The sequence below is a fragment of the Aotus nancymaae genome, unplaced genomic scaffold (genome assembly GCF_030222135.1).
Source record: "Aotus nancymaae isolate 86718 unplaced genomic scaffold, 86718_ANA_hifiasm-v0.15.2.pri h1tg000003l, whole genome shotgun sequence".
NCBI lineage: Eukaryota > Metazoa > Chordata > Mammalia > Primates > Aotidae > Aotus > Aotus nancymaae.
In genome coordinates this window covers 70,574,553-70,589,674 of record NW_026988414.1, presented here as the reverse complement: position 1 = coordinate 70,589,674, position 15,122 = coordinate 70,574,553, and the positions used below count along the sequence as shown (strand labels likewise).

General features: G+C 38.3%; 1 protein-coding gene across 11 annotated transcripts in view; it reads left to right on the top strand.

Moving 5' to 3' along the window:
- MYO9A (myosin IXA) overlaps positions 1–15,122 on the top strand; it is a 290,323-nt gene that overhangs the window by 126,519 nt on the left and 148,682 nt on the right. For all 11 annotated transcript variants that reach the window (XM_064382198.1, XM_064382203.1, XM_064382199.1 and 8 more), the window contains one exon: positions 7,276–7,417. In XM_064382198.1, the coding sequence (XP_064238268.1) occupies positions 7,276–7,417 (142 nt within the window). The remainder of the gene's footprint in view (positions 1–7,275; positions 7,418–15,122) is intronic.

Genomic DNA, 15,122 nt, shown 5'->3' with positions numbered 1-15,122 from the left:
AAACTGCCACATAGCCATTGGCAGTCTCATATTCTCTTGCTGACAAACAGAACAGTTCTTACTGGCATTTTGTGATTGAGAGAAGATGCAAGAGGAATGTCTAGATTTAGCACTTCTCAGCACTGCTCTAGTACCCCCATGTCTGCTCATTTCATGGACCCAGGTGACTACATCAAAGGAGTACACAGGGATATCTGCTTGTCAATTCTAGTCACCTTCTGAACCTGGGAAGGGGCTTTTTTTGGTGGGCATTGATATGTTCTACTTTAAGGTACCCCTCAGATTTCCATAGGGCTGTGTTCCAAATGGGCCTTTTTTTAATAAGCTGGGTTTCCATTGCCCTTCTGACTGATCATTTGGCCAGTGCCCCTGAGTCAATAAAAATCCAAACACCAGGGCTTCTAACACTCTTCAGTTCTTCCCTCAGTTTTAGGAAATCAGCATGTAATTCAGCTCACCAACCTGATTTGTTTTCACCTTCTTCAATCATAGTAGCCTTCCAAACAGGATGTTGTCCATTTACCTTGGAACTGCCATCCACAAACCAAGCAGTTGTTTGCCAGTCACTTGAGAGCACTGTAGGATCCGGCAGCTCCTCACACAGTTCCAGAGTCAGTCCTAGGGGTAAAGAGGCTCCCTGCTCATGTGTGTCTCCTCCTTGCATCCCCCAGGCAGCATGATTCTATATAAATCATTTCCATTTTATTATGGAACTCTTCTGTGCACTGCTATCTTCATGAGAGTGTTTTTCTTCCATCAGCAGGGACAGCATGAGTATTTCAGGTGTTGAGATCATTTTATGACCTTCAGTTTTAGGGGTAGCTTCAGTTAATTTCCCATAACAAGATAGTAAGTGTCCCTCCAGTGGAAATTCTCTGGTCCAGAAGTCTCAGTAGTTGTTGCTGGGAGATGCCCACACATTTTTGCCGTAAGCCCCAGGAAATGCTCCACAAAGGGATATCAAGTGTAGAGTTTGTTTCTGTCTGCACTCTAGCTTCTTCTCAGTCTACTCTGTGGACGTGGACTTGAACAATCTTGCTGGTTCCCATTTAGCATGTCCAGTTAATATTGCTTGAAGGGCAGATTTACATGCCTTCTGTTTTATAGCACTGGGTAGGGGGAACATTTCCCAGTCACAAAACGTTTAAGTAAAGGAGACTCAGCTTCTTAAAACCTGTTAAGTATTCCAATTTTCATAACCCTATGATCTCTGATGTATTTATTTATGTTCTAGTTGCAGAAAGTTCTCCACCCATAGACCATTTTTCCATTCTTGTGTAAAAGTCTTTGGGTCCCAGCCAGGCATTGGGCCAAGGGACTCTGGCCTCTCTAATATCAATTGTTACCTCGATAAACCAGTCTAACCATGGCCCCAGGCAATTCCAAGTGGGATTTCTCATTGTAATCTTTCTGTCTTTTAACATTTCTCCAAAACTGGGGAAATAGAGCAAACTGGTTGAGGGACCAGAAGGTGCTCCCTTTGGTTTAGCCAACCTTCAGTAGTGTTGTATTACAAATTTTGTTTTAACCCCATCCATTTCTGTTTTATTCATCCCATTTCCTGAAAACCATATAAAAGATTTCTGCCCAGCTAGGGTGAATCTCATGACTCTTCCCCTTTTCCTCTTAGTTTCACCCCTTTAATGTTTTCTTTATTCACCTTATTTCTTTTTGGTTTTTTTTGAGAAGGAGTTTTGCTCTCGTTACCCAGGCCAGAGTGCAATGGTGTGATCTCGGCTCACTGCAACCTCCGCCTCCTGGGTTCAAGCAATTCTCCTGCCTCAGCCTCCTGAGTAGCTGGGACTACAGGCATGCGCCACCATGCCCAGCTAATTTTTGTATTTTTAGTAGAGACGGGGTTTCACCATGTTGACCAGGATGGTCTCGATCTCTTGACCTCGTGATCTACCCGCCTCGGCCTCCCAAAGTGCTGGGATTATAGGTGTGAGCCACCGCACCTGGCCTATTCACCTTATTTCTTAATAACCATTTAAAAATTTTTATCTTCCTGGGGTAAATCCTTTGAATCCTCCCTTTTGCCTTTTCCCATTGTCTTATTAATTAACCTAATATTTTTATTGCATCTGTAAAACTTATGAGGAGAAGCTGAGACAACAAATTTGATAAGGCTTCTCTAATGGTTGTTCAATTTGGCAGGGGTAATATCACCTGAGGTGCCCATGTAGAAGGGACTCCCTTAACTATAGCATTTACTGTAATCCGGTAAATGGATAACAGGCACATTGATTTAGCAAATATCCTTATCATTATAAAGCTAGTCTTACATAGCTTGCATACGAAGCATATCAGCTGCTTCATCTGGGTTGTTCTGCTTAGCATTTCTAGGGAGAGTTAGGCAATCCCCCTTCCCAGAGTAAAAAGATTGTACAGTGGCTTTTATCCAGTCCACTAGGCTGGCTTTTCCCTCAGGAATAACCTCTTGTGTATCTCAATCATGTATAGATATCTGAGATTGCTTAGTAGTGAGTTGTGTGTCCTGCATCAACCCAGACACAGTTGTCCACTGCAGCATTTAAAAGCAAAGCTACTGCCCCTAATGTAGTTATTCTCACAATCCATTTTAGTAAAGGTTCTTAGGAAGCTCATGATACCAATCTACAAAGTAGAACTATTCCTTCACACTATGCCCTCCAGTTCAGTAGTTACTTCATTTTGCCCTTCTTCCACATTGACTGCCTTCTTGGTAACCATATGTCTCAGAGGTACTTTGTTGTCCCTGCACAATTCTGTCCTTGCCTCCAAGACTTTGGGGCTAGCAGCCTGAGCTCAAACAGATCGAGATCTGAGCTTGATTCAGCTTTAAGGATCAACACAGTACTCTCTTTAAATTTCATTTTAGCTATTATAAATAACAATAATTAAAGGATTGAATAGTTCTTTTTTTTTTTATTAGTTTGCTTTTCCTTATGTAGCCAATGAATCAGCTCCCCAGGAGTTGGAACCATCTCTAAATTCCACTGATAACTTTTACCTTTAGTAACTGAGCATAGCAGCTATGGCTTCATACCTTGGGTGACCCTGTAACCACACCAGGACAAAGGTTTCTCATCTTCTACCCTTTTATCCTTTCTCTTCCCAAACCACGTTTCAGTGAGCCAGGGTCTTTCTAGCAAATCTCACTTCTCTGACACCAATTATTTGGGAAAAACATTCAAACCATGTTTTTCTCTGCTCTAACATCATAACAATCAACATGAAGACCTCTCTGATCAAATGTGTGTGGAGTTTTCCCCACCAGCAAGCTGTGGACACCAACTGGGTGTCCTCTAATTCAGATTTGACAGTATCTACCTGGAGGTAGCATCAGATCCCACCTATCGAGGATTCAGTCCCCCAAACTGCTGCCCACCCCACCTTCAGACACCAGTCAGTAGTTTACTTCTCCAGAACTTCTGACCAATGAGCTTCTCCCTGAGTTCAATTAATTTGCCAGAATGGCTTTCAGGACTCAGGGAAACACTTACTTACATTTATCCCAGTGTATTGTAAAGGATATTGCAAAGGATATAATGAAGAGATGTGTAGGGCAAGGTATTGGGGAAGGAGTACAGAGTATCCATGTCCTTCCTGGGCACACCGCCTTCCAGGAACACCTACATGTTCAGCTATCTGGAAGCTCTCCAAATGCTGTCCTTTTGGGTTTTTTATGGAGGCTTCATTACATAGACATTATTGACAACTGTGCAGAAATCTGATTGGACCAAAGAGCATGATCTCTTAAAAACAGACTGAGTGAGAAGCCCAGCAAGGCTTGTCTGTCCAGATTCTTCTTGGCCTCTTGTGCAGCATTCTTTCCTTCAGAATGTGGGGATAGACCCTTTCTGGAATGAGGGTCTTATAATCCACAATCAGATTAGAGGCCTGCCTTGGGCAGGTGAAAGCAGGACAGAAGAGAAGAGAGATTCTGTTTCCTGAGGCCTGCTCCTGATGCCTGAAGCACCCTAACATTATAACAAAAGACTATACCAAGGGCTATAGGAGTTATAAGTCAGGAACCATGGACAAAAACCTAGATATATATATACAGACATATATGTATATATATGTTTTACATATACATATATATAAAATTACAGTATTACAACTGTATATATAAAATCATAACATCAAAACTGAGGTAGTAGAATTACTTTTTTTTTTTTTTGACTGGGTCTTGCTCTGTAGCTCAGGCTGGAATGCAGTGGCGTGGTTATGGCTCAGTGAAGCCTTGAATTCATGGGCTCCAGTGATCTTGCCTCAGCCTCCTGAGTAGCTGGGACTACACAGGCACATACCACCATATCTAGCTAATTTTAAAAATGTTTTTGTAGAGACGAGGACTCAACTTTGTTGCCCAGGCTGGTCTCAAACTCCTGTGCTCAAACTGTCCTCCCGCCTTAGCCTCCCAAAATGCTGGGATTACATATGAGAGTCACTGTGTCTGTCCTGTCTTGTCATTCTTTAAGCAAAATTTCATCGCACGCTCATCTTATTATACAAAGACTATAATTTCCTGATCAGTTGCTGCCTCACATAGATTTAACCCAATAATGAGAATGATGCTTCTTTGCTGTTACCTGAAAGCTACTGGGGTTGAGCCATGTTGCCATAAATTTCAGGGAGATAAATTTTGGCTCAATAAAGAACTTTATAACAATTAGAGCTGATTAGCAGCTGCTTTAACAATTAATATAATTTCCTATTATTATAATTACTTTGCATCATCTGTCAGCGTGTTGTAGGTGGGGAGACTGGACTGAATAATCTTTTTATGAGTTAGTCCTGTAGTTACTACCAGTCCTTGTAAAGAATCTCTGTGCTTTAACATTCCAGAAAATGCAAAGGCATGAAAATATTTTTTCTCTGCCATTTACCTGTAAAAAAAAAAACTGGATTGAAAATAAAGTCACATTCGGAAGAACGATTTCAGGACTTTATTGAGTATTTTTTCCTCTAAAAATATTGTTTATAGAGAATATGTAGTATCAAATATATCCTTAGTTGTGTTTTTACTTCATGCAGTGTGTTTGTAGTGCTCCAAGTATATGGGTTTAAAGTCAGAGGTCTTGGTTTAGCCTTTCTCTACTTCTTAATGGCTTTATGATATGGGGCAAGTTATTTAAGCTAGATTCTGTAGGATGTAGGGTGGCATTTAGAAAGGAGGAATATTGTGTCAGAGTTACATATGAATAGGATGTTAGGAATATTATCAGTCTTCCTCGTAGTATTCAAAGTGTCATCTTCTGTCAGCAGCAGTGGACCATTTTGAATCTTAGAAATGTAGACTCTCAGGCCTTCACTCCATATCTGTTGAATCAGAATCTACATTTTAACAGTGACTGAAGTTAGGATTAGAGCATTCATTTACAGCAGCATTTTGTGAATCTTGCCTGCTCATAAGAATTACCTTGGGACTTTGTAAATATCACTGACCTTAGGTCATCCCCCTCATCAGTTAAGTCAGAATTGCAGTAGGTGGGGTCCAGGCATTGGTAGTTTTCAAATCTCTAGAGGTTCTTCTGAGGCTACCTTTGCAGATAACCTTTGGGGAACACTAGGCTAAGAGCTTTGATATGAGCAATAGTGAATGATTTTCTTGTGTTCTACATATTTTGGCCTGGTAATGTAATAAGTATCCATAAATGTCTGTTGAATGCATGAACTTTCCATCTTTTTTAGTTTCAAGTAAAGACTGTTTTCATGTCTATCCTCCTTCCTTTGAAAATTTCTATTTTCCATTTAAAACTAAGAGAAAATATATCATAAGCTTTTCGATTACTCAGATGATTAGAAGGCAAATAAACCCTGACCTAGAGACAATGAGGTGAGCATCCTGCCTTAAGAAAAGCATACTGCTGTGAAATAGTGAGACATAAGTTTGCAGAGGTTGAGTTAGCCTAGGCTTAGGAGCTTGGTGTCAGTCTTTTTGCCTTGGTGATCTATAAAGTTTTGAGCAGAGGGGGCACATGATTAAAGCACTATTATAGGAAAACTTATTTTGGTAATATGCTTTGGTGACTTGAAAGAAGATTCGTGAGACTCTCATAGGAGCTGTGCTGCTGTGTTTGAAATAGTAATCCATTGTAAAATGGCGTTAAAGTTTTGGAGTAAGCTAGATGGTGATATTTTGAGGAAGAGATATTATTTGAATACAAAAGTAGGCCAAGGTGACCAGGAAAATACCAGTGTTGGCAACATAAAGTTGATATGTTTAATCCCTAGAGGATGCCTGCTGTTGCTAGATGTTTTTACTAGTTTTATTTAATTCTGCGGGCACTGTGATACCTGCTATCTCATCTTGTGAATTAGAGGACCACTTCTCAAAGAAGGTTACCTAGTTTGCCCCAGGTAACTGTTAGAATGAATAATCTAAACTATGATTGTCTGATGCCAAAGGTCATTCTCTATATGGTTTGCAGTGCATACTATGTAATTAAGTATATTGTAATTTTGGAATGATTTTTACACATTAGATTTGTATTAAGCAACATTATAACCTCATGTCACATTTTTCATTATTTTAGCTACCATTAAATGAAGCTGTTTTCTGAAACTTTTCTCCTTTTTCTGTCAGTTACATTTTCTTTATTTGAAACTCTTCCCCAGCCTTTAACATCTAGTTCACAATTACTTACTATGTCCTGTGTGAACCTTTTCATTATTCACACCACTGATTATTTTTTTCTCCTTTTAACTTTTGTATTTCCATATCTCCTATTATGCAGTTAAATAGTTTGTGTGATTCCTGGATATTAAGTGCGCAATTGATCAGTACGATCAATGAGTGCAAATAATAATTGGTATAGTAAGAAAATGGCTACTTATTTATGCATGAAGAAACAGGAAATCGATAATTTTTATGGATTTTTAGGACCTATAAGAATTGAGAGATTATTCTCTTATTTGGAAGTTGTTGGACCCAAAGAACGTATGATTTGGATTTTATTTTCCTTTGGGTTTTACAGTAGTTTAGATCAGTGCAATCGAAGCTAAGTATGTAATGAGTTAATTTCTTGATACTGCTATTGCAAAGTGTGAGTATAGGCAAATCAAAACTTTTGATCCCTCATCTATAAAATAGTCACACCAATATTTATTATTACTTTTTAGCTTATTGTGGGAATCAGATTAGATAATATGGATGAAAACTTTTGTAAACTGCTATATGTGTAAGATGGCAATGTAATTATAATGTACTATAAAATGGACTGTACTAATTACTGCATCTTTCTCATCTTTCTTTAGCGTTATTTTTTCTTTTTTTTTTTAATTCAGCTTCCCACAGGCTACAAATCAAACATTACTAGACAAGTTTAAGCATCAACATGAAGATAATTCTTACATCGAATTTCCAGCCGTGATGGAGCCTGCTTTTATTATAAAACATTATGCTGGAAAAGTAAAATATGGGGTAAAGGTTAGTAAATTTCTCATTGAATATGCTTACAGGGCAGAGATGTGTTCTTAACTATGTCACTACCTCTGGCATACTACCCTGTTTGTGGAGGTTTTTGATCAGTAATAACTGGAGATATTTTATAAGGATACTACTAAAACTTAGATTCTGCTTTTCAGCACCTTACTGTCTTAGGTAAGGTAATGTTTCTGTTGGTTTCTGCCTAGAGATAAACCTGTTGTTGTCAGTGAATCCTGATAACCTTTTTAGATCCAAAAGAATTAGATTGCATGTGTATGTCTCAGACTCACTTATTTATCCACATAATTTGTTGAATTTTTCCCTTCTCTGCACTCATAAGGCTTTCATGTCTCTGTTTACCATTAGGCAGTTGTGAGTTTGTACTTTTCATGAGTGTATTGAAATTCTTAACTTCTGTGGAGTGGAATCTTGATAATTTTGTCCATTTCTTGTGTAATTTGTGAGTCTATTATTCTTCAGCTACTTGATGTTTAAGCCTGCTATTTAAGGCATTTAACTTCCCAGGTAAGGCAGTGATGATATAGAGAATAGTGGAGTAATATGTTTTCTCCCTGGTCTTGAGTTGAGTGTCTTAAGGTCATTTATTCATCCATGTATTGACTGATTTATTTAAGAAGTATATATTGAACACAGAATATGTGTCAGACTCTGTGCTTGGTGTTTGGAATGATCTAATGATAGATAGATTCCTGATTGTACACATATACATACATATGTGCATTTATACATATTTTGTTTGCATATATATGTATATCTGTTTATGTAACATATAGATAAGTGGGCTTTGTGTTATAAATAAGTGAATGGGTTCTATGAGAGAAAGTAATAAAATAGTGAATTTTGAATGTGTGAATACATGAACACCTCTCTAAGAAACTTAAATTTTGAGAGATGACCCGAAATAAATGTTACCTTGTCGAGGAATTCTGAATATTATAGACTATGAGATAGGAAAGAGTTTGATATGTTGAAATAATTGAAAACAGGTAAGTGCTACTAGATTATAATGAACTAAGGAGAATAACATGAAATGAACTTAGAGAATAGACAGTGGGTTATTCTTCAGGGCTTGTAAGCTAAATTGAGTTTAGTTTTTATAAAAATTATGTGGCACTGTGATAAATTTTTTTTTTTTTTTTGAGACAGAGTCTAGCTTTGTCTCCAAGTGCCAGGCTGGAGTGCAGTGGTGTAGTCTCGGCTCACTGCAACCTCCGCCTCCTGGGTTCAAGCAGTTCTCCTGCCTTAGCTTCCCATGTATCTGGGACTACAGGCATGTGCCACCACACCCAGCTAATTTTTGTATTTTTAGTAGAGACGGGGTTTCACTCTGTTGGCCAGGATGGTCTTGATTTCTTGATCTCATGATCTGCCTGCCTTGGCCTCCCAAAGTGCTGGGATTACAGGAGTGAGCCACCGCGCCTGGCCCACTGTGATCATATTTTAAGCAGAGTATTAAAATATTATTCTGCTTAAGCATATTTTAGGCAGAGTATTAAAATATTACATTTAAATTATTTAAAAATACAGTGACTTGTAGTTTTAAAAGATTGCATTGATTACCTTGAGGAGAAGAGATAGCAGAGGGTGAGAGTGGAATCTAGGAGATCAGTTAGGTAGCATTTTTTAAGATTTGAAGTGAAACTGAAGTAAGTAAGTTTTAATTTAAGTAAACTGAAGCACTGGAGTGGCAGTAGAGGTTGAGGGGAGATACAGATGATTATGAGATATATTTTTGGAGGTAAACCATCCATAGACTTTATTGATGGACTCTAAATGAGTAAGTGACCTCTGGCTAGAGCTGATGGGTGCTTTGGAGTTACTATTTCCTAAGATGGAAAATACTAGGAGGAATAGATTTTAGAACAGAAATTGTGAATATAGTTTAAAACGTAAAACGAAACAAAAGCTTGAGCTATAGAAAAACTTGGGGATATTGTGCCTAAAGTGCACAAATAAAGTATTTAGATTTCTTTCATACCCCTTCCCAGTCAGCTGCCCTCAGAGATTACCACTACTGTAATTTTTATCATTCTTAATTTTACTTTTAATTAAATTTTAGATAAATGGAATCATATATATGTGTGTGTATATATATGTATATATAGAATATCCCAGGCAAGTGTGTGTATATATATACATCCATGTTATCAGATAGGTTGAAAGTAGAAGGATGGAAAAAAGGATAAGAGCTGGCATAATTATGTAATTACAGGACAGGCTGGGCACGGTGGCTCACATCTGTAATCCCAGCACTTTGGGAGGCTGAGGCAGGTGGATCATCTGAGGTCAGAAATCTGAGACTAGCCTGGCCAACATGGTGAGACTCCAATTCTACTAAAAATGGAAAAATTAGCTGGGTGTGGTGGTGCACACCTGTAATCCCAGCTACTGGGGAGACTGAGACAGGCGAATCTCTTGAATCTGGGAGGCGAAAGTTGCAGTGAGCTGAGATAGTGCCACTGCACTCCAGCCTCGGAAACAAAGTGAGACTGTCTCAAAAAAAAAAAAAAAATTATTGTAGGACAAAATGGACTTTAAGACCAGAAATATTATTAGAGATACAAAGGACATTTTATAATGATAAAAGGAGCCAGTTCAACAGGAAGACATAATCAATAAATACTTTTTTTTTGTTTTGAGACAGAGTCTTGCTTCGCTCTTTCGTCTTGCTTCGCTCTTTCACCCAGGCTGCAGTGAAGTGGTGCGACCTTGGCTCACTGCAACCTCCGCCCCCACCCCCTCACCCAAGGTTCAAGTGATTCTCCTGCCCTGAGTAGCTGAGATTACAGTCGCCTGCCACCATACCTGGCTAATTGTTGTATTTTTAGTAGAGATGCAGTTTCACTAGAATGGTTTCGAACTTCTGACCTCAGTTGATCTACCCTCCTCAGCCTCCCAAACTGCTAGGATTACAGGCATGAGCCACCTCGCTTGGCAAATCACTTGATGATGTATGTACCTAATGACTGATTCAAAATATGTAAAGTAAAAGCGAAGGAAAAGCAGACCTAGATAAGTCCATCATTATAATTGTAGATTTTTTTCTTCAATATTTTTCTGAGGAAAAAGAAGAAAACTTAAAAAAAGAAAAAATTATAGATTTTAATGCCTCTCTTTGTAACTAACAGAACAAGCAGATGCAAAATCAATACAAACAGCACTGTTAAACAGCTGACCTAATTAGCACAACATAAGGGTAACTTAGAAAATCATTGGTTATTTTCTAAGAAATTTTAAGATTTCTAAGAAATTTTCTAAGAATATTTTGCCTAGAAATTAGGCAAAAACTCTTCTGAATAACTTGTGAGTCAAAAAAGAAATCACAATATAAATTACTTCTTATAATAATAAATTGTTGGCCAGGTGTGGTGACTCATGCCTGTAATTCCAGCACTTTAGGAGGCCGAGGTGGGACGATCACCTCGGGTTGGGAGTTTGAGACCAGCCTGACCAACATGGAGAAACCCTGTCTGTACTAAAAATACAAAATTAGCCAAGTGTGGTGGTGCATGCCTATAATGCCAGCTACTCAGGAGGCTGAGGCAGGAGAATCGCTTGAACCCAGGAGGCGGAGGTTGCCGTGATCCGAGATCATGCCATTGCACTCCAGCATGGGCAACAAGAGTGAAACTCTGTCTAAAAATAAATAAATAAATAAAATAAATTATTAAAATTATAGTATTTTATACTGAACATTAATGAAATACAGCATTATCAGAAACTTTTAGGATAGAGTTAAATAAATGAATATAGGAAAATTTATAACTTTAAATGCATATATCGGAAAGGAAGAAAAGTTGAAAAGTGGTTATCTAAGTTTCTTTTTTTCTTTTTTGAGACAGAGTCTTGTTCAGTCACCCAGGCTGGAGTGCAGTCATGGGATCTCAGCTTACTGCAACCACCACCACCCAGGTTCAAGCAATTCTTGTGCCTCAGCCTCCCGAGTAGCTGGGACTACAGGCTTGTGCCACTATGCCTGGCTAATTTTTGTATTTTTGGTAGAGATGGGGTTTCGCCCTGTTGGCCAGGCTGGTCTCAGACTTCTGGCCTCAAGTGATCTGCCCACCTTGGCCTCCCAGAGTGCTGGGATTACAGGTATGAGCCACCATACCTGATTGAAAAGTGGTTATCTAAGCTTCTGTGTGAGAAACTAGGAAAAGAAGAGCGAATCACACTCAAAGAAATTAGAGAAAGAGTGTAAAAAGAAGACCAGAAATCAGTATAATATAAAGCAGACATTGAACAAAGAAATCAACAAAGCCAAAAGTTAGTTCCTTATTAAATATAATAGGAAAATAACTGGTGACATAAAAAAATTCATAGATTACAGATACCAGGAATGAAAAAAGAGAACTTTACTACATACACTACAGATATTAAAAAGATATGAATATATTTTTTCAGTAAATTTGAAAACAAAAAAATGGATAAATTCCATTAAAACACACTTTACCAAAACTAACACCAGAATAAATAGAAAAACCTGAAAATTCTGTTGGCTAAATAATTTGAATCAGTATTTCAGAACTTTTCCACAAAGGAAATCCCAGGCCCACATGGTTTTACTAGTGAATGCTTCCAAACATTTAAATGTACTGCTGGTCTTACATGTTTTCTTTCAGATTAGACATACCTTTTAAGATGTGTTAATGGATCTCAAGAAATAATAAGAAAAATCTGATCTGGAAATATACATTTGGGCTTCATCATATAGATAGTGCTAATTTAAAATCTTAATTAGGGTTCTGGTCACTTGATATAAGAGGATTGAGTAAAGAAATGAGTGCACAACCAGGCGTGGTGGCTCACGCCTGTAGTCCCAGCACTTTGGGAGGCTGAGGTGGGTGGATCACTTAAGTCCCAGAGTTTAAATCATCCAGGGCAACATGTCAAGACCTGTTGTCTGCAAAAAATACAAAAAATTAGCTGGGTGTGGTGGTGTGTGCCTGTAGTCCCAGCTACTTGGGAGGCAGAGGGGGAGAATTCACTTGAGCCCAGGAGGCAGAGGTTGCAGTGAACTGAGATCGTGCCACTGCACTCCAGCCTGGGCAGCAGAGCAAGACCCTGTCTCAAAAGCAAACAAAAAACAAAAAAAGAGAAATGAGTGCACATTATTAAACCCACTTTGAATTTCCAATATGAACTTAAGGACTTAGAAGGGCGGCACAGGAGGTAAATAGTAAACCACAAAGTATTTTCTTATGGAAACTAGAAGAGAGAATTTTAAGAAGAATGATATGGTCAGTTGATAATGTACTTAGAAATCTAGAAATATGAAGACAGACTATTTCATCTTGAAAATGAAGGCCACTGGTTACTCTCAACACTTGAAAAGAATCCTAGAATTTTAGGTTGTACAGTGTAGTTATTAAAAGGTGTAAGGCAGACTGGTGTTTCAGTTCCTGCAACGGTACTTATTGTCTGTTTAACCTTCAGTAAGCTGCTTTACCTTTCTGTTTACTTATCAGTAAATTATGGTTTATGACTGAATCTGCTTTATTGAGTAGTTGCTAGAATTAGATAAAAATAAGTTATGTAAAATACATTGAGTTTATGCCTCACAGCTTGTCTGCCATCAGTAGTTATTAGCTGCTGATTATGGTGTAAGAGGTTGTTTGGATTTGAATACTCTTATTCAATTTTATTGATTTTTTTAAAATAATACATAAGATTTGCTCTAAGGGTATGTAGGGACAAGCCAAGGACCAAGACTCCTGGTATGTTTCCTGTTTTTTCTTGTTCTCAGCAGAATAAAGAAGAATTAGGAAAGGAAAGCCCTAAAAGTAATAGGATGAGTAATAGGATATTCTGTATATGAGGATAGATGACATAATACTAGGTATATTTCTCAGAATTCAAAGTTAGAGGTATTCTGTGAAGCTGTACCAGCTTGGAATGATTTACTTACCAAATTTTTAATCCTTCCATTTGGTAAGATTGTAGTCAATGCGTATGCTGTAACATCATTCTAGATCCTTCTTTCCAGAGTGAAAGCTTACCCTCCTCATTTGTTTATGGTGCATTTTAACCCATTTTCTTGTGTTCTAGCTCCTCCAACCTCTGTTCTTTGATAGATGGTTGTTCCTGCCTGTTTACACTCCTTCTTATTCAGCTTTAAAAATCTATATGCTGTCTGGGCACAATTCCTTATACCTGTACTGCCAGCACTTTGGGAGGCTGACGTGGGGGAATTACTTGAGGCCAGGAGTTTGATACCAGCCTGGGCAACATAATAAGACTCTGTCTCTACAAAAATAAAGAAAAATAATTAGCTGGGCATGGTGGGACACACCTCTACTCCTAGGGAGGCTGAGGCAGAGGATTGCCTGAGTCCAGGAGTTAGAAGCTTCAGTGAGTTATGATGGTGCCAACTGCACTCCAGCCTGACCTATATTGAAGATTGAGACCTTGTTAAAATCAATATGCTGATAGTAACCAAATCTATTTTCGGAAATCTCCATAGGACTCCAGACTCACACAACCATTTGGTTTTGAGTGAATATGTTTGAGCCCTTGCTCTTCCATTTACTGTGTGATAGGGGCCAGGATATTTCACCTCTCTCTGATTCAGTTTTCTCTTCTATAAAATGTGAGTAGTAATATCTATCTGAAAGGATTATTAGGATTAAATGCGATTACATGAGACAATACATGTAAAATACTTAGAAGAGTGCTAGATACATACTAACCTCTCAATAAATGTTACCTACTATTATTATCCTCACTGGCACAAACTTCACATGGACAAAACTGATCTCTTGATCTTCATTTCTTATCCTCAAACCTTTTCTTTCTCTAGTCTTCTCCTTACCAGTTTATGGCATCTCCATCCACTGAGTACCCAACCCCAAAATATAAGCATTAACCTGATTTCCTCATTCTCTCACCACACCCTAATTCATCAGCAGGTGTTTTGCCTTTACATGTCGCAAATATAGCTATTTTTCATTTCTGCTATTGCAACTGACCAAGTCCAAGTCACCAGCAATTCTTATCTAGTTTAATACCGAGGCTCCTTTTTTCTATGCTTTCTTTGGATAATTCATTTCCTGTGCAGCAGCCAGTGTATACGACACCAGTTAGCTCATGTCGTTACCTTTCCAGGGCTTTCCTTCATACTTGAATAAAATCTGAACAAACAACTGAAGCTTATAGAGTCTAAGTAGCCTATTTATCTAATCTTCCACTACTCTCTCCTTGTCCCCAGTGTTCCAGCCCATTGTTTTTATTGCTTTTCTCCTACCTTGTCCTGCTTATCATCACCTATAGGTTGTAGGTGTTACTCTTGCTTGCTCTTCCCAGTTTTCTAATCTCTGGCTCCTTTTTGTTATTCAGCTCTCCTATTACTGTATGTGGTACATCTTTGGAGAGGCTGTCCCTGACCAGAGTTTAACAAGCTGCTATAAAATTATAGAATATTTCTTCTAATTCACATGTATTATAGAAATCAATAGTTTTAGGATTGGATGGGACCTTATAGAAGATACTGGTCCAGTTAGCTAGCTGGAATAGACATTTCTTCCGTCTCGTTCAACTACTATTCAAACATGTCACTTGTGATAGTCTGTTCTCATGTTGCTATAAAGAAACACCTAAGGCTGGGCAATTTATAAAGAAAAGAGGTTTAATTGGCTCACGATTCTTCAGGCCGTACAGGAAGCAGAGCACTGATACCCACCTGGCT